This window comes from Mytilus trossulus, chromosome 12 (genome assembly GCF_036588685.1).
Source record: "Mytilus trossulus isolate FHL-02 chromosome 12, PNRI_Mtr1.1.1.hap1, whole genome shotgun sequence".
Classification (NCBI taxonomy): Eukaryota; Metazoa; Mollusca; class Bivalvia; order Mytilida; family Mytilidae; genus Mytilus; species Mytilus trossulus.
In genome coordinates this window covers 11,970,796-11,990,525 of record NC_086384.1, presented here as the reverse complement: position 1 = coordinate 11,990,525, position 19,730 = coordinate 11,970,796, and the positions used below count along the sequence as shown (strand labels likewise).

The 19,730-nt window shown below is 31.7% G+C and overlaps 2 protein-coding genes across 2 annotated transcripts; both read left to right on the top strand.

Moving 5' to 3' along the window:
* The first annotated feature begins 1,814 nt into the window (after positions 1-1,814).
* Positions 1,815-8,103, top strand: LOC134692664 (low-density lipoprotein receptor-related protein 1B-like). Its single transcript, XM_063553132.1, has 6 exons — positions 1,815-1,992; positions 2,730-2,913; positions 4,188-4,436; positions 5,314-5,474; positions 5,831-6,006; positions 7,893-8,103. Exons 1-6 carry the CDS (start codon positions 1,917-1,919, stop codon positions 8,052-8,054), a joined length of 1,008 nt encoding a protein of 335 aa, XP_063409202.1. The 5' UTR covers positions 1,815-1,916; the 3' UTR covers positions 8,055-8,103.
* Positions 8,104-10,723: 2,620 nt separating this feature from the next.
* Positions 10,724-17,147, top strand: LOC134693446 (uncharacterized). The gene is made up of 6 exons (XM_063554273.1): positions 10,724-10,840; positions 11,235-11,418; positions 12,277-12,516; positions 15,117-15,271; positions 16,045-16,223; positions 16,839-17,147. Exons 1-6 carry the CDS (start codon positions 10,765-10,767, stop codon positions 16,995-16,997), a joined length of 993 nt encoding a protein of 330 aa, XP_063410343.1. The 5' UTR covers positions 10,724-10,764; the 3' UTR covers positions 16,998-17,147.
* Positions 17,148-19,730: the final 2,583 nt, after the last annotated feature.

Here is a 19,730-nt window from a genome sequence, read left to right as displayed (position 1 = left end):
AAAAAAATAAGATTAGACTGAGAATAACGGGCAAAAAAAAGAAGATTAGAGAAATGCGTGGTCTAATTTTTTGAAGATTAGAGAAAAAATGGGGTTATTCTTTTGAAGATTAAAGAAAACAGGGTGAAAATTAAATGTTTACAGAATAAAAGCCCGCCCCCCCCCCCCCCCCCCCCCGTTTCCCCTCATCCAGACCTTCATATAAGACATTTATAACAACTCAACACATAATACGTGACACATTCAATGAATTACACCACACAAAATGAAACACTAAAAGCATAATGGTAAAAAGCAGAATATAACTAAAGCATAAAAGGTGTCACGTAATAAAGCTAAAAGCATATAAGACATATAAGTGTAAACTAGGCATAAAAGCTGGTAAAATGCATAGCGATGATAAAAACACTCATAAATGAATATGTCACTACACCAACCAGGAACATGCTGTTTCCAGCATCAAACTATGGTCGGTAAGAACTATGAATATACAGCTGATGCATGTTGTATGGAATAATCTACATCATGATTTAAACAAATTGCTAATCTCAGTCAGTTTAAAAATATTTGAAAATCATGGAATAGAAATGACTGATCATTTAAATCATATTCATTCTTTTATCAATTTATGCTACATGTGCTATATATGCATTTGGCTGTTTTATCCTTTGGTCGGGTTGTCTCCTATGCTTTTTCAGTGTGTATATCTAAATAATTACATTATATGTATGTTTCATAATAATAATTTATTTTGATTGGCTAACTGCACATCACGTGTTATTCCGTAGGCAATTGCATCACTCAATAACACTTTTCACTCATGATAGCACTTGGTCCCACAATAAAGTGCACAGGTGAATAACATACAAAATTGATAAAATTCGTGTTTTCATGGTAATAGCTAAAAACTGTAATTATGAGTACCAAATGCTTCTTTTTGTAACTTTATAGGGTTGTAAAAGCGTTGACCATGCGCACATCAAAATGTCATTCGGTCAACGCTTTTACACCCCAATAAATTTACAAAAAGAAGCACTCAATTCTTAAATATTTTTATACCTTGGTTGAAAGACATGCATAGTAACAAATCATAAAAATACAAATTGTTTAGTCTCTAGAAAATCTTGTAAGATTTCTTCTGCAACTTTGCTAAAAAGGTGCAATTTGGGTACTCGGTGTACTTTGGGTACAGTGAAGTTAGGGGTTAAACTGGATTTGGATAGTTTTTGTCATCTACTTGAACACAGTATTTTATTCATCAAATTGGGGATTAGGACATTTTTAGGAACCCCCTTTTTTCTAAACTTAAATAGTCGTTCCCTTAACATCATGCAGTTTTTGTTTAACGAAACAATGGTGTTGGCGAAAGATGTTTTCAAGTTTTCAAATGAACGTTTCGTGTGGACTTGGTGTGACGTACAGTTTGCCATAAAAACACATCTTACTGGACACTCTATCTTATGTATATTACACATAAAATATGGCAAAAATGTCAGGAGAGAGGATACTAGTTCAGTTATTTCACGCCATATACACCTACAGACGTATTTCGACCACATTTAAAAATGAACTTTTTATATTTGCCAAAAAATAATGCATTTTACAATTATGGGTATTTTGAAACAAATACTAACGAGCTATTACATGGCTAATAACAATACTTGAACGATATCAGAAAGGTCAGTGTCGTTAAATAAATGTCATTTAGCGAAACATTGTGAAACTCAACCCCTGTTTTAGTGTATAATTTTCAAAACAAATTTCTCTAACATAATATCTTTTTCATGAATTCTCCCCTATATATTCCTACATATTCAGAGTCATTTACGATAAAACAATAACAACTCGACGACATTTATAGCGCAGAAAGCTGATAATTTCTTATTTTGTTAGATTTATGTGATTTTCGTTGGAAGATGAGGAATACGTGTTTTTATTTGGCTGTCATCTTTACAATTCTGAAATATTCATATTCTAGACGACCTTTTCGAGGTAAATAAAACAAATACCAAACATTTTATATTTTTATATCATTACTTTATAAACAAAGCTTCTTTACTTTTTGTTGTCATCTTTTGTTTATATTTAAAGAGGATGTAGACACAACATTTTAACTTTAAATGTGTTTTAAAAATAATAGTGAATTCATTCACAAATTTCCACTCCTAAAATGTTTTTTTTTTTTTTGCAAGCATACAGACATATAGATCGATTATCTGCCAAAGATATTACATTTGCCTACACACTCATTGAAATCGGCTGTAATGCTAAATAAAAACTTATTTTTAACAACAATGAAGTGGTTAATCCGAGCCTAACATTGCCAAGAGAGACTATTGTACGGACATATACTTCATTTGTTTGATTTATAAAAACATGTAGAATGCTTTAGATATCAGACATTGAAGTATTCGAGTTGGCGTTTTGAAATAGAGGGTGGTACAATTTGTCGAGGTTATTCGCATTTGGACAAAAATATCCGAAGAATTATCACAATGTATTCTTAAATAAGGCAATAGACGGTTATCAAATTATACTATGAGGTATGTTTATTATGGAAAAGATAATGATTCTAAGGACATTGCTGCATGGCAGTATTATTTTATTATATGACAAAACAACCTTCAATAGTTGTATTTTTATGAAAAATCAATTTTGTTGATCGGTCCTGTTAAAAATCTTATAATATTGTTTTACTAATTCTATTTTAATACATGTTTCGGTTTCAGATCGACCACCATTGGTGGCAATGACTGAGAACGGGATTTCTTTTTTTAACAGAGGAACATGGCGAGAACGTGTATTGTATACGAAAAATCACACTTATAACCATTTTAAATCTATTGATATCCATTATAAAAAGAAAATGGCTTTCTGGACAGAGTCTGTTTGGCTAAAGTCAGGAATCTATAGGTAACTTGAAGGTTATAATCATTTTATTGCATGTTGCATGTAAATCTATTTATTTTAACATATCTATACGTCAAATAACCACCATACACGGTAGTGTTCAATTCCCATTCTCCATACCATGGTAAGGTTTAACAGCTACTGTATATAAAAATCAAAGAAATTGACCACTTTGAAAGATAAAGCGTTCGATTACTGTCCTCTAACTATATAAAATACAGCTATGTTCAAAACATAACCACTGTAAGAGGTGAAGCGTTCCATAACAAATATAAAAGGTATAGCGTTCCTTAACCACTATAAAAGGTAAAGCGTTCCATAACCACTATAAAACTTTAAGATAAAGCGTTCCATAAACACTTTAAAAGGTAAAGCGTTCCATAACCACCATAAAAGGTCAAGCGTTCCATAACGCCATAAAAGGTAAAGCGGTCCATAACCACTGTAAAACTTTAATGTAAAGCGTTCCATAAACACTTTAAAGGAGAAAGCGTTCCATAACCACCATAAAAGGTAAATCGTTTCTTAACCACTATAAAAGGTAAAGCGTTTAATAACCACTATAAAAGGTAAAGCGTTCCATAACCACTAAAACATTAATGTAAAGCGTTCCATAAACACGTTATAAAGAGAAAGCGGTCCATAACCACCATAAAGGTAAAGCGTTCCATAACACCATAAAAGGTAAAGCTTTCCTTAACCACTATGAAAGGTAAAGCGTTCCATAACGACTGTAAAACTTTAATGTAAAGCGTTCCTTAAACACTTTATAAAGAGAAAGCGTTCCATAACCACCATAAAAGGTAAAGTTTTCCATAACACCATAAAAGGTGAAGCGTTCCTTAACCACTATAAAAGGGTAAAGCGTCCCATAACCACTTCAAAAGGTAAAGCGTTCCATAACCACTATAACAGATAAAGCGTTTCAAAAACCACTATAAAAGCTAAAGAGTTCCATAACCACTACAAAAGGTAAAGCGTTCCATAACCACTATAAAATCTAAAGATCTATAACCACTACAAAAGCTAGAGTTCCATAACCATTATAACAGGTAAAGTAATCCATAACCACTGTAAACGGTATGGCGTGCCATAACCACTATAACATGTAAAGCGTGCCATAACCACTATAACGTGTAAAGCGTTTCATAACCACTGTAAACCGTAAAGCGTTCCATAAACACTATAAAAGGTTACGCGTTTTACGACCACTGTTACTAGCTATCAATTATTATCGTTAATTTTCATATAAACGTTAACACTTTTTTTATTTCCAGCCATGAAATAAGATCAGCTAAGCTATTGAATGGGGGATTTTCCGAAATAAGAACCGTTTCTACTGGTGATTGGACAGCAAGACTCGCTGTAGATTGGATAAATGATAAATTATACTTTAGTGACCTTATTGGAGAATTGTTTACAGGCGATATATATGTTACTAATCTTGATGGGACGGATAAACAGCATTTATTACACGTCAATATGCTACATGGGGACAATCAATTTCAAATCGATCCAGTGAACAGGTACACTTACAGCAGAATACATTGCATGTGTAGGTTAAGGTAGAATTGTGGCGTGGTGAGCTTGCTTTTTTTTATAGATGAAACGTGAAGTCATTTTTATGTTAGGTGTTCTACCCTCCTCTCGGAGAAGTCTAGTCCTACAGACATACAGACAGATATATTAACCATCTATCGGGCTAGTCTACTTTTAAAGAAGGATGGCTTACCTAACCTTATGATGACTTCACGATTCAGATAAAAAATTAAAATAGGTACTGACACATTTTTAAATGTTATCTGTACACATTTGGTAAAGTGTTCTCTTGAAAGAAGGAAGATGTCTTCGCAACAGAGCAAGATAACATGTAATTTTGCTTTTGTCAAATGATCTAAGAAGTTAACCTTTGACCCTATTACGTGGTGTCTTAAAATCGTCAAAATAATATATCCTAGATTGGTCATGTTTGTCAAAGTCGTAATTTTGAGCTAAAGTAAAGCACAACATTAGCCAGAATTGTGTCGAACAGGATCTGTTTTTCCTTCCGGAGCACACGAGATCGCCATATTGGTTTATAATGGGGTTTGAGTTGCTAAGTCTTAAGTTTTGTCTATGTTGGGTTTTGTATACTGTAATTTTATTTGTCTTTTGATCATTATTTTAATGTTCGTCAAGCATTGAGAGTTTTCACGAATGTGACTACCGACTTACAACTTGTAACAAGGCTATGTACTTACATGAACATAAGCAAAGGGACAGGTGCCACATGTGGAGCTGGTCTTTTCCCCACAAGATGAGTTCATATATAACTTTTGTATCTTCACATCCTTTTTTCACAACTATTGTCATCTTACCACTGTTTATATCTTATTATCATTTGTCCTTGGTTTGTTTTGTAAGGTGGATATATTTCGTGTCTCTAAGTGCGAAGTCACCATTACATAGTTATGATATACTTGAGAGAGTACACATGGACATGAATGGAACAAACAGACAAATCATCGATGCTGATACTTGTCTCGATAAAAACCAGTACAATTGTGAATTAGCGTTTGCAGTAGGTGAGGAAATATATAAATATATTAAGTTTTAACAGTAACATCTCTTATCCTAGAACATCTTTTACTCATTTGAATTTTAAAAAAAAATTGCTGAGGCGAATCGAAGTGTAAAAATTTCTTATTTTTGCCTTTATTTTTTGTATATTTTTACTGGTTCCGTTATGAAATAACAAAATCTTTAGAATGTTCAGATTTACAATGAAGTTAAATAAAAGCATTTTTTACAACAGATTTTGCCATTCATTTTAGAAACGTTCCCTATCGTATTTTTGTTATGAGTTGTATCATCACAAACATTATCAACTATTATACAATTGTTAATGTGAAACGTATAGTTCAAAATTGTATTTGGACAGATCATACTACAGGCAGAGTATTCTGGATGGATTTCTTTAGTTCTATGGTGCACTGTATGGATGCTAACGGGGAAAACAGACAAACATATAGCTTTTCAAAATATGAACGAGCTATTCGATCGAATAAATACAAAATGCATCATACTATTGACAAGTGGATTGAGATCGCCTACAAGGTAATGTTATATACAACACACAGAAATGACTGCTAGAGGCATAAACGTAATGGATTTGTCGGACGTTTTTTTTACCACATTATGAATTTTTAGATTGAATACATTTTTATGGAACTATTTCTTAATAAGAAAAATGTCAAGTTATAAAGCTGCGCCTGAAGTACATGTCTTGATTAATATTCACAAAGTACGCCAATCTAAGAGTCTTTGAGGGTCTAAATGACATTCGAAATCAACGACTTTTAAAATGTTAGTGTTAAAATCATTTCCTTACTAATCACTGAACACTAATCTGATGATACCCTAATGGACCAGAAGTTAACTAGTAGCGGTATCGACGTAGTTCAAAAATATGGAAATATCTTTTTTTTTTAAATTGATTGTTCTTAATATATGTCAATTCTGAACTCTCGAATATATCAAACTGAAAGTCACAAGTGTATCAATACCTGCATACTTTCAAAGCTATATAACCAAACGGACAAAAAAGAATAGCAAAATCAATATAAAGCATAAAAAACTAAAACATCACTTTGGAACTGAAAGTGTCCAAATTGCTCTTTTGGATTTAGTTTCATTAGGAACCATCGAAGCTGAATACTTGAAAGCCATAAGAACAGAACAGAAGCAGTTGAAGAGCTATATGACATGAATTTATAAACGACAATATCGGGGTCTCTTATACTGACTATGCGGTATGGGCTTTGCTTATTGTTGAAGGCCGTACGGGGACCTATAGTTGGTAATGTCTGTGTCATTTTGTTTTTTTGGGGGATAGTTGTCTCATTGGCAATCATACCACATCTTCTTTTTTTATAAATATTAGAAAAGTTTGTTATATATCATTTCGGTATCGAAGTACTGTCTTCTGATCTAATGAAAACAACGGGTTATTGCTGATAAAAGACAAGTTATCAAAGGGAAATGTGTGTGTAGAATAATCATACAATTAGTTGCGTGCCACTTCTTCGGGTCGAATGACTCACTAAGATGTATCGTTGTCATGTCGGTTGTATACAATACATATTTCGAAATTATGAAAACGTCGATATAGTTTTACATTACGTATAAAAGAGGAGCGAAAGACACTAAAGGCACATTCAAACTCATAGATAAAAACAAAAAAACTGCCAACGCTATGGCTACAAAAAGTAAAATCTCAAAAATACTGAACTTAGAGGAAAATCAATTCGGAAAGTCCATAATCACATGGCAAAATCAATTAACAAAACTATCAAAAACGAAAGGACAAGAACCGTCATATTTCTGACTTAGTACAGGCATTTTCACATGTAGACAATGGTGGATTAAACCTGGTTCTATAGCACTAACCCTCTCAAAAGAAAATGACAAACAGAAAAATAATAGTACACAAGACAAAACATAGATAAAAAAAATAGCAACACTAACCCCTGCAAAAACTTGGGATGAACTATTGTGCCCTGAAAAGGTCAGCAGATCCAAATCCACCCGTGGCACCCGCCGTGTTGCTTATATTTTTAAATTATTTCGTTTGAATGATCAAGTCGTTGTTAATTTCTGTGCTATATAAATATGAATGAAGTGTGACTGGCAACGGTATGTTTCACACAGGAAAATACATACAAAGTGTCACCTGATATAAACACAATACACATTGCATTGATTCTGCTTATAATGAAAAAAAAATGGATAAAAACAGAATTGTTTGACCGTATTAAAGTCTGTTTCGTAGAACAGAATTTAAACCGTATGTATCTCATGAAAATACATTTAATTTACATACCTCAAATCGATCACCAATTTTCTTGAGTGATGCTAACATTTATTTAGTTATTTCTTTCATTTGTTTTTAGTTTTGTATACTATTTCATATCTAAATCAGTTTATATTTTTGAATATTCCAGGGAAACTTGTATGGTATGAAGAAATTGCGAAAAGATAAAAAGAACAAGATTTTCCGCTTAAACACCAGAAACAAGAAAATTATTTCCTTACCACTTGGAGTTCCAGTTCAACATTTCAGAATATTCCATAGTTCCACGCAACCAAACAACAACATGAAATAGTTCAGAAATTATTTGAAAGAAAATTACCTAAACATGTAGAAACAAAGATTATGAAATAAATATGCTTGTTATTGTACCGGCATGTTGTCATCAATTGTTAAGTTCGACTTTAGGCCGTTTTTTTGCTCCTTGGACAGGTTGTTGTCTGTTCGACATGTTCCCAATTGCCATTCTATTTTTTTTAATTTCGTAACTCTAATCTTGTCTTATTTTCTTCTTGAATATGACCTCCGAATGAGACAAATAAACTGACATTGTATATACATCAGCAACACAGTGGATCACCTGAGAATACCAAATTCTTGGTGGGGTTTTATTGCTGTGAGTTTATTTTTCTCAGTATTTTTTTCTCTTTCGTTTTTTTTTCTGTTTTGTTATGGCGTTGTCAGTTTGTCTCCAACTAATAAGTTAAATTTCATTCGTTGACATCATCAAGAAATCACGAGATGACCAACATTCCAATTGACTCCATTTTTCAGCAAATGACATCTGTAACCAACATAAACTTTTAGTTAGCTACCATTGTACAAGCACAACCAAATACATAAACTTTTTGCTACCTTTTTACAAGCACAACCAAATTCAATGAAGGTTCCAACTATATACTACTGGCCTTCTAAGCTGCAAAACAAAATCCGTACAAATACAAATGTTTTTTGTCTTCAAGCCATTGTTCCACTACTAAAATATCTTTTGTACTTACCAGTACACTTGGTACAAAAAAAAATTCATCGGAAGTGTCTTGATAAATTGCAAGCTTATATTGGTGATTTCGAATCTGTTCAACGACTTGAATTTTCTACCATGTATCCCACTTTGACTCATAATAATTCACACAATTCATAAATGAGCATTTAAAAAGTCAAGATGCGAATAGATATGTTCAAACGCTTTTGTGTCACTTTTTTGTAACAACAAACAAAATAACTATCAATTGGACCTGCTGTAATACTATACATACGATTAAATTGTTACTCGGTAATATTCGTGATCGCTATGACGATTCCGTTTAGCGTCAAATTATCGGAATTCCAGTGGGAACTGACTGTGCACCACTTATTTCAGACCTGTTTCTGTATTGTTGTGAGTTACAATTTTTGACTTAAATTAACAAAGTCCCATCGAAACGGCATCTGATTCAAAGATATAAAATCACCTTCATATTGAATCTCAATAATAACGACATTTATCTGAAATTGAATAAAGCTTATACTAATAATAATGAACACTACCCTTTCCTGGATCGTGATGTATTTATCATTAACGAGAAACTTGATACCACAATATATATTAAAAGAGATGATCGATGTTCTATTTTCATTGCATTTTATATTGTTAACTACCCACTCTTAGATGGTTACGTTCCATTGTCACCATCTAATGGTGTTTATATATCTCAACTTGTTTCATTCGCTTGTGTATGTAACAACGTTTTTGATTTTATCGAAAGCCAAATCATTACACTAGGGTTTTAGATATCACAAACTAATCAACACATTTTTTTATCATCGGTATAGGATCATCATTCGTAAATATAAACGATACCAGAAATTCCCACAGACTTTTTCAATAGGAATATAGTTACGATACTGTTGTCAGGTCATTAACATAATTAATGATACGGGTTTTGTTATTCTCATGTATTTTATTTAGGAATTTTACTATATCACTAACGGGAGGGAGTGTGCTTGATTTTATATGACAGAACATAATCTTCCAATCAGTTAAACTGCCAATCGGAGCAGGCATGTTAGCAACTGCTAGTAGTCGTTTGTTAATTTATGTATCATTGTCATTTTGCTTAGTTTCTTTAGTTACCCATTGAAACTTCGGACTCCTTATTCTTTTAAACTGATTTTTATTGTATGTATTACTGTGTGTTTTTTTTAATTCTACATTGGCTATATATATATGAGATCTTACAAAACGTGTTTAACCCTGTTGCATGTTGCGCTCTTCTCAAGTCATGAGCCTCCTGTCTTTGTTAGTCTTGTATGTTTTTAAATTTTAGTTCATTAATATGTCCATTCTCAATGAACTATTAAATATTTTTGTTTAGGGTTTAGCAGAGGAACACCTCCATGTGCAAATTGTATCGCTTTGTGTTATCCATTGATGGCCTTCGACTGTTATCTGCTCTTTGATCGGGTTGTGGTCTTTTTGATATACTCCTCATTTATATTCTCAATTTTATTCTCATTCATTACTTTTGTTCATGTCATTTTAAAAAATCAAATAGTAGCTTAATAAGTGTCCTTCTAGAAACAAAAAAATAAACCACAAGGGGGATTGCTATAATAACACAATTATGAAATAAATTGCCTCTAAATTATGAGAAAACATCACATCAGGCTGTCTGGTTGAAGACTGATTTTACACAAACAGACGTATTTCGAGGACATATAACATTATCTATTCAAATAGCAAACTTGTAAATATGGGTAATTGAATGCATATCATGAATAATCTGTCAAACAGCACATTACCCTTCATTAGTCAATTATTATAATTTGGTAAGTGTCGTTTATAGAATGTCAATCAATGAAATTATTTCAAATTAAATATGTTATTTGAGTAAATTCTTTAAAATCTAATTTCTATTATAATTTTAATGATAAATTTTGTTCTGTATGTATTATAGTTTCAGCTGTCATTTGAGAAAAACGCCTGAATTTCTTTAATCGTTAAATTCTGGTAGTTTATTTGAAAGATGAGGAATTACTGTTTTTCTGTAGTTATTTTCGTAACAATTCTGACACTTTCTTATGCTAAACGACCGTTTCGAGGTAATTATATTTTAAATATCATGTTTACGACACTTTATATGTTACCTGTAGTTTTTTTTAGATTGTTTAAAATGGCAATGTTAATGATATTTGCAATTTCCCTTTTCCATTTTGCTTAACTTTTTCTGTAACCTATCTATTCTCACATCTGACTGGGACTTTTCAACTGATTTTGTCTGTGCATATTGCTGTGTCCCCCCCCACACACACATTGGCTAAATATATAGGGACTGGTTAAGTTTATTTTTTTCGCTGATTCAGTTTGCATATTGTTTATTTGATGTTTATATGACACATTCCCAGTTTAAAATCTACTTTTAAAAAACCTAAAAAGCTATTTAAGAATATCTTATGAAAGTATTGCATATTCACTTTGTACACGTTTTGTTTTCAGATCGACCACCGTTAGTGGCATTAACAAAGACTGGCATTTCGATGTTCGACAGCGGAACTTTGAAAGAACATGTATTATATACAAAAAGTCACAGGAAAAGTTCTTTAGGATCTTTTGATATTCATTATGAAAAACGAATGGTTCTTTGGACAGAAAATGTGTTTCTAGATTCTGGACTCTACAGGTATATATGCCGAGAAAAAATAGTCATTGCATGTTGATAAGGCTTTATTGAATTTACACATTTGTATATGACAAACAATGATGATATCTTTTAACAGTCTATGACATTTTAAAAGTCAACTTAACGTAAATTTATCGGAAGAGTAAGCGACATTATAGAAGAGGAGATCATCGACCACGAACAAATGACTCATACGAAAAAAGAATATAACGAAAAAAAACACAGGGAAAATAAATAAAATATACACAAAAGAGTCAAGCTTCCCGCAATATGATGACACGACAATAATAACAGCGTATAATTGTAGATTCTGGTCTACAGTCTGCTGTTCACTCAAATAGACAATATCAAACATTTTACTTCTATCAGTAGTATACGAGCGTGTGTTTGTTTTTACAGTTTTCATGATCGTTATGTAAGTTAAATCAGACAGACACCATGATTTCCTGTATATATCTACACATACATCTGTTATAAATGTGGTATATACTTTGATCGTAACAAAGCTATGCTAATTTCCAAAGAATTATTGTCAATTTCCCTGTATTTGTTTAATATACAAAACGTCAAAACTTGAGGTTTGATACTGAACAAAAAACAATACTAAATTAAGCTATATCTTAACATTTCAAAACAAGTTCAGTTTTATCATATTTAAATATGTAGGCATATTGTTAGCTTGATTAACAAAAAAATGTGGAAATGAGATTTTTTACTAGATCAGCGATTCGTGATCTAGGAAGCTTCATGTGTGTATGTATATTTGCATCATACTGCATCTTTATCAATTTTGTATCTATACATATATCTATCTATTCATCTATTCATCCGTCTATTCATATTTTTTTTGTTTTGTAGCCACGAAATACGATCAGCAATAATATCAAATGGGACATTTTCTGAAATAAAAACCATACATTCTGGCGGCTGGGCAACAGGGATAGCTGTAGATTGGATAAATAATAAATGCTACTTTAGTAGTTTTTTTACAAGCGATATGTTTGTCATTAATCTTGATGGGACAGAGAAGAAGCTTTTCGCACGTGTTGAAAATAAGTTTCGTGATGACCATCCATTCCAAATCGACCCAATTAACAGGTATGTTTTTCAAAGAAGAATGAAGGAAATATTTTAGATAACGCCCCCATAGACTGATAAAATATATAACGTATATATGCCATATAGATATCTTTTGATATGTTGTGACCTGTTATTTAAAAACATTACCAAAGATATAGATGCATTTATACAAGATACATTTTAGCCTACGATTGAAACACGCAAATTATGATGAAAGTCAATATGCTCGCTCTATTAACGAAACTGTGAAAAGAAATTGCATTCGTGAACATTGATTTTATGTAAAAATAAGTTGCAATTGGCTCTGTCGACGTTTGAAATTTAAAGACACTATTTCAGTTTCCAACACAATTATTCTATTAATTCTCAAAATGTAAAAAAAAACGAAAGCTTTTATATGAACTAAAAATCACCAGAATAAAGACAAACTTTTAGTCAATTGTTACCTTTTTCAACTTTTATTTATACCTTATTATAATATTCAAAACAAAATTCATATTATATAATTATATGAAAACCATCAACATCAACGTTGTAATAAAAAAAAAAAACTTATGTATTAGCATGCGAGGGCAAGCAAGGATCAATTAATATCCTACCATAGACAGTTTTGGCTAATGCATCAGCTTCTTTAAATCAAATGGTGTCTTTTTGGTTCTACATTGAAGCGGCTGTACTTTAATTTTGCATAGAAATGCCGAAAAATGTATGTTACAACCAAATAAAAATGGTGTCATTTTAGATTATTCTCCAATGTAGTGTCCAAGACATTATATTGTTTCGGTATCAATATATAACTTTAACTATATGTGTCAAGAAACCACACCACACATATTGATAGGTTGATGCCTGTTATAGATGATTAAGCAGTTATGGGATTTTAGCTTTGGTGGAGGTGGAGCGATGACATTTAATCAGCTTTATTCGAACTCTGTTATATAACTGTCCCATTTTTCACATTGTATTTTGTATATATAGTGCTGGTGTGTGATTCTTTCCCAGATAAATAGCTCATCAATTCGTTCGCCGGATTTTTATACATTACTACTCTTAATTGTTATGTATGTAAATATTGTCGAATTTTTCTGATAAACTACAAATCAAGGACTACTGGAATATGTTTCAAGCTTGATGCAAGCGTGCTATACTTAAATTGAAAGTTCATGACATAATGATATCATAGTAGAAGTAGTGGCAGTAGTAGTAGTAGTAGTAGTAGTAGTAGTAGTAGTAGTAGTAGTAGTAGTAGTAGTAGAAGTAGTAGTAGTAGGTGTTGTTGTAGTAGTTGTAGTAGTTGTAGTAGTAGTAGTAGTAGTAGTAGTAGTAGTAGTAGTAAAAGTAGTAGTAGTAAAAGTAGTAGTAGTAGTAGTAGTAGAAGTATTAGTAGTAGTATTAGTAGTAGTAGGAGTAGTAGTAGTAGTAGTAAGTAGTAGTAGTAGTAGTAGTAGTAGTAGTAGTAGTAGTAGTAGTAGTAGTAGTAGTAGTAGTAGTAGTAGTAGTAGTAGTAGTAGTAGTAGTAGTAGTAGTAGAAGTAGTAGTAGTTAGTGGTAGTAGTAGTAGTATTAGTATTAGTAGTAGTAGTAGTCGTAGTAGAAGTAGTAGGAGTAGTAGTAGTAGTCGTAGTAGTAGTAGTAGTAGTAGTAAGTAGTAGTAGTAGTTAGTGGTAGTAGTAGTAGTAGGAGTAGTAGTAGGAATACTAGTAGTAGTAGCAGTAGTAGAAGTAGTAGTAGTAGTAGTAGGAGCAGAAGTAGTAGTAGTTGTAGGAGTAGTAGTAGTAGTAGTAGTAGTAGTAGTAGTAAGAGGAGTAGGAGTAGGAGTAGGAGTAGGAGTAGTAGTAGTAGTAGAAGTAGTAGTAGTAGTAGAAGTAGAAGTAGTAGTAGTAGTAGTAGACTTAGTAGTAGGAGTAGTATAAGCAGTAGTAGTTGAAGTAGTAGTAGTAGTTGAAGTAGTAGTAGTAGTAGTAGAAGTAGTTAGTGGTAGTAGTAGTTGTAGTAGTAGTAGTAGTAGTAGTAGTAGTAGTAGTAGTAGTAGTAGTTGTAGTAGTAATAGTAGTAGTAGTAGAAGTAGTAGGAGTAGGAGTAGTAGTAGTAGTAGTAGATGTAGTAGTAATAGTAGTAGTAGTAGAAGTAGTAGGAGTAGGAGTAGTAGTAGTAGTAGTTGAAGTAGTAGTAGTAGTGGTAGAAGTAGTTAGTGGTAGTAGTAGTAGTTGTAGTAGTAGTAGTAGTAGTAGTAGTAGTAGTAGTAGTAGTAGTAGTAGTTGTAGTAGAAGTAGTAGTAGTAGTAGTAGTAGTAGTAGTAGTAGTAGTAGGAGTAGGAGAAGTAGTAGGAGTAGGAGTAGTAGTAGTAGAAGTAGTAGTAGTAGTAGTAGTAGTAGTAGTAGTAGTAGTAGTAGAAATAGTAGTAGTAGTAGTAGTAGTAGTAGGAGTAGTAGTAGGAGTAGTATTAGCAGTAGTAGTTGAAGTAGTAGTAGTAGTAGTAGTAGAAGTAGTAGTAGTAGTAGTAGTAGTAGTAGTAGTACTAGTAGTAGTAGTAGTGGTAATAATAGTATTATTATTATCATAATTGATATCAGTATTATTGTAATTGTGATGTTATTCTTGCTGCTTTTAATTGTTTAGGTGGATATATTTCGTGGCTGACAATCAAGGCTTGGCAGGTGAAGATATATTTGAAAGAGTACATTTAGACAACGATAGAGAAAACAGACAGACTTTAGATGCTGATACATGTCAGAGAAGTCAGTACGAGTACTGTACATTAACATTTGCAGTAGGTAAGGATAATAATCAGATACATTATATAGATGAGGTATGAATTTTTCATTGTAATGCATCAAATAATCTGAAATGTGAAAAAAACTCGTTGAAATTCACTTTTGTTAATTTCCCTACAACACCTTTCACTGGACCATCATTTTTATTACGTCTTCCAAACAAATTAATTAAGTAGGTCTATATCAACTACGAATAGTACAGGTGGTGCATTTGAAAAGTTCTTGCTTCATTATAATTGCAAACTCTATCGATTTGCACATCTTATTGCGTTAAATACACGTATATTCACACGCCAAAAAAAAAAAAGCACTGAAATACACACTCCATAAATTAAATTCAACGCATGCAAGTCACACAGAGTTATGCTAAGGAAGCTATTAAATCAAGAGTTCCAAATGGTGAAGTTGAAATCATCCCTTCGTTAATTTTACGGGCGCCATCACGGTTTGGTTGACCGTTATGGAATAACCGTTTCACAAATAATATCGGATATGTTACTATTTATCTACACAGGTCACACAACGTGCAGGTATCTTATAAAAATGAAATGTGAAAAAATGTGTTTCAAACAATATTTCATATTCAGGTTTTACTATAAACGTCTGGCTTTTTCTGTATTTAATTAATTATTTTTATTATCATAATGATAACATTGATGATGATTATTGTTTCGTATGATCCCTTTTCGTCTTGTTATTCAGTATTTATTTTAATGTCTTTAATGACTGTTTTTATTCAAATCTTAAAATGACATTTTTGTTTGTTTTAACAGATCATAATACAGGGAGAGTATACTGGATGGACTTCTATAGTTCAGTGATATTCAGTATGAATGCTAATAGGAAAATCAGGCGAAAACATAGGTTTTCAAGATATGAACTAACAAGACAAAATTGGTATTCCAACAGAATGTATTATACAATTGATAAATGGATTGAAATCGCCTACAAGGTAATTTTTTATATTAATGACAAGTTTCCGCCAATCAGATATCGAGGATTCGAAATGAATAATCATAATAGGCTATAATAAAACAAAAATATGCAATTTTAGAAATCTTTCTTTTGCTGATTGCATGTCAACGCAATTAAATCATTTACAATCCAATAGACTTTTTATGTTCCTGTATTCCCTTGCTTACGGATATGTAGAGCACAAACTAGATTAATTTTGAAACAGGCACTAAATTAATTAGATTGTTCAAATGTGTCATTTTGAAAATGAGTCCTTCGAATATGAAATGTTTGATGTTCACTGATTTTAAGTTTACCGATCGGTTTAACATTAGAAACTTACTTAATGTTATTGATAGATGTATAACGCTGTTTTGTTTCTCAAAAACGTTGCTTTTTTATCAAATTAATATCGGTGTTTTATAAAAATCAAACTTGCGTTTTAGGTCTAAAATAAAAATAAGATGAGATATTAACTTACCTCCATATCTCTAAACATCTACCTGTGAATTATCTACAAGAATGTATTTTGTTTTAATCAAATATTCTTTCCAAATAAATTCGTTTTTTTATGCAATGTGTTTATTCGTATTTGTTTTTTTTTTCTCTCCAGGGAAACGTTTATTGTACGACAAGGGTACGAGAGAAGAAAAAGAACAAGATTTTCCGCTTGAACACCAAGAACAACAAGATTATTTCTTTGCCACTGGGCGTTCGAGTTAAACATTTCAGAATTTTCCACAGTTCTTCTCAACCAAATAATAAGATGTGAAACTTTAGGAAAATACTCAAGATCTTACTTGATCATATTTCGATTAAGATTCATGAACTATCTTCTATCTTCTGTCTAATTTCAAAAGTTAGTAGTTATGCTATTTAAATTAAAGGATTCACATTATTTTCTATTATTAATCGAAATTTGTGTATCATATTTTAAAAAGACATACAGAGTATTTTGTGCAATTTGTTTTGAGTTGCTCACACTAAAAAATTTACGGCCATGACTATGGTGTTCATTTTTAGACTTTTTTCATTTAATATTGACCCTGAACAGTGATGAGATCAGTTTCTGTAATGTCGACATTCCATATCCTTTGAATGTGTATATTATAATATATAATGGTGGTACTATCGTATTGTTTGCGTCTTTGTTATACTTATTTGTATGTTCGTTTGAATGTTCTAGTCATTAATGTAGTATGCCTTTGATGTATGTTTGAAAAGATTTAGTTGCTTTGTGTGGTTTGTTTTGCACAAAATTTGTTTCAGTAGAACGGTCCTTTAAATAACTTGCATACGAGTATGATGTTAATTAGCTATCTATAAAACCAGGATTTACCCTCCATTTTGTTCGGATACAATGTCAGTACCCAGTCAGGAAAATGGCCGTTGTTTCTCAGTGGTTCTGCTGGTTGATAGCTTGTGATTTTTGATATAAACATCCCTTTGTTAAGTAGCATTTGAGTACGATATTTGTTATCCCTTCTTTTGTAGAAGTGGCATGGTATGTGGTGTTTAAATATCAGTTATACGTTAATGTCATTTTGTCTGTAAGATTTGACTAAAATGAGATGTGGTGTATGAGTAAATGTATTCCCAATAAAGGAAAAGTGTCTCTTTAAATAAAAAGGGGAGGAATTAGCGAATACCAATGATTGATCACACAATTTTTTTATTTTTTTTAAATGAATTGAAACAACTACCAACATGGTTGATTACTTGGAAGTAGTAGATTTAATATAAAGACAGGAAAGACATTTGTATTTTTCATCAATCATAATGTCAAATTGTTATCTAAAAAAGAAGAAACTCGTTAAATATGATCGTTTCCGAGAACAAAACATAATATATTCATACCAAAATCGACCAACACTTAAATTCAGATATGATTTTTGAAAACCACGAAACGTATCGTTGTTGCATTTTTCTGTATGGTTAATTTTTGAAATACCCATATAGTAATAAACATGAGTTGGTCTTTCATCTTCTTTCAGAACGCATGGGCAGCAATTTGTCGTATTTTTTTTTAACTTTGGAAACAACAAACTATAACATTACTTAAATTGAATTGCAATATAAGTTTTACTGGACAACATTTCTTCCAAAGAAAAACATATTGTATGTTTTGTGTAACACATCTTAAAATCTGATATTGTTCGCATAAAAAACTTATATTTAACAAACGATGAAGGAAAATAGTTATCAAAGGTACCAGGATTATAATTCAATACGTCAATACATAAGAATCATCAGTGACGCTCATATCAAAATATTTATAAAATAAGTATTAAGTTTAAGAGTATTGAGGATCCAAAATTACCAAAATTTGTGTCAAATACTGCTAAGGTAATCTATCCTTTGTTTTTCGAAAAATTCTAAGTTTTGTAAAAAGGAAATCTATGAAAATGAACACATTATTAATACTCATGTCGACGTGTATAACGATTATTCAAACATGTGGTTTACAGATTACAAAAATGACCAACAGATTATTAATTTCCAACCCTTCGAATTAATAACGTTAATTAACTATGGTATCCGTATAAATTAGTTTTTTTTTGTTTTACATTCGATTTATCTTTTTGGTCTTGATTTGAGCAACGCTAATGAGTTTTGTTCTCATGAACCACGCGTAAAAACATGGTATCTTTGACGAATGTTATATGCACACTGACCGCAACTCCGATCGGCAACTAATATATACCTTGCAACAGTTTTTTTTTCAAAACATGAATTGAATTGGTCTATTAAATAATTAAAACATCATAGTTTACCTGCAGATTAGCAGATGAATCAATATAAAGTGCTTCTTTGTAAAATGAGAACTACCTTTACTTAACTTTGAACCAAACAATCGATTCTTTTTTGCACAGATTAAAAAGCATGAAATTAGAAATTATTTGATTCAATGGAAGAAAGGATACATGTACTTATAATCATTAAAAGAAAAATTGCATATCTTAGGCCGTGTTTACATTGACAAAAACTTGGTGTTGTGTTAGTGTAACTCACACGTAAACCTAACAAAATTACTTTACTATTGATAAAACTCAATGCATACATGTAGTTTAAATCATGTTGTTTTCTCCATGCTGTTGATAGTCAATGTAGGCCCTGTGTAGGTTAATTAAGTGTTCACAAATCTAGGCATTTAGAACATTAATTTTTACAATGCATATTTTCAGAAGAATCGATTTTTTTTAATAAAATTTATATTTATAACAATTATTAATAATGTTCTTTACAGAAATATTTGTAGACGTGATATATTTATTTGTTATAAAAAACACTTAACGTAGCTTTACTAACCCCTTATCAAGATTTGAAGGATCATCATTTCCGAACAAATAATTCATTGGACAAGGTCTTCCCGAATCGACTGGACGTACACAGAAATATTTGCCACTGGTCAAACAACGATTCACTCATAAATGCATTACCGAGAAGAGTGTGAGGTAAATTGTTTTGTTTGTCTAGTATCTCAGATCCGTTCAAATACCATAAG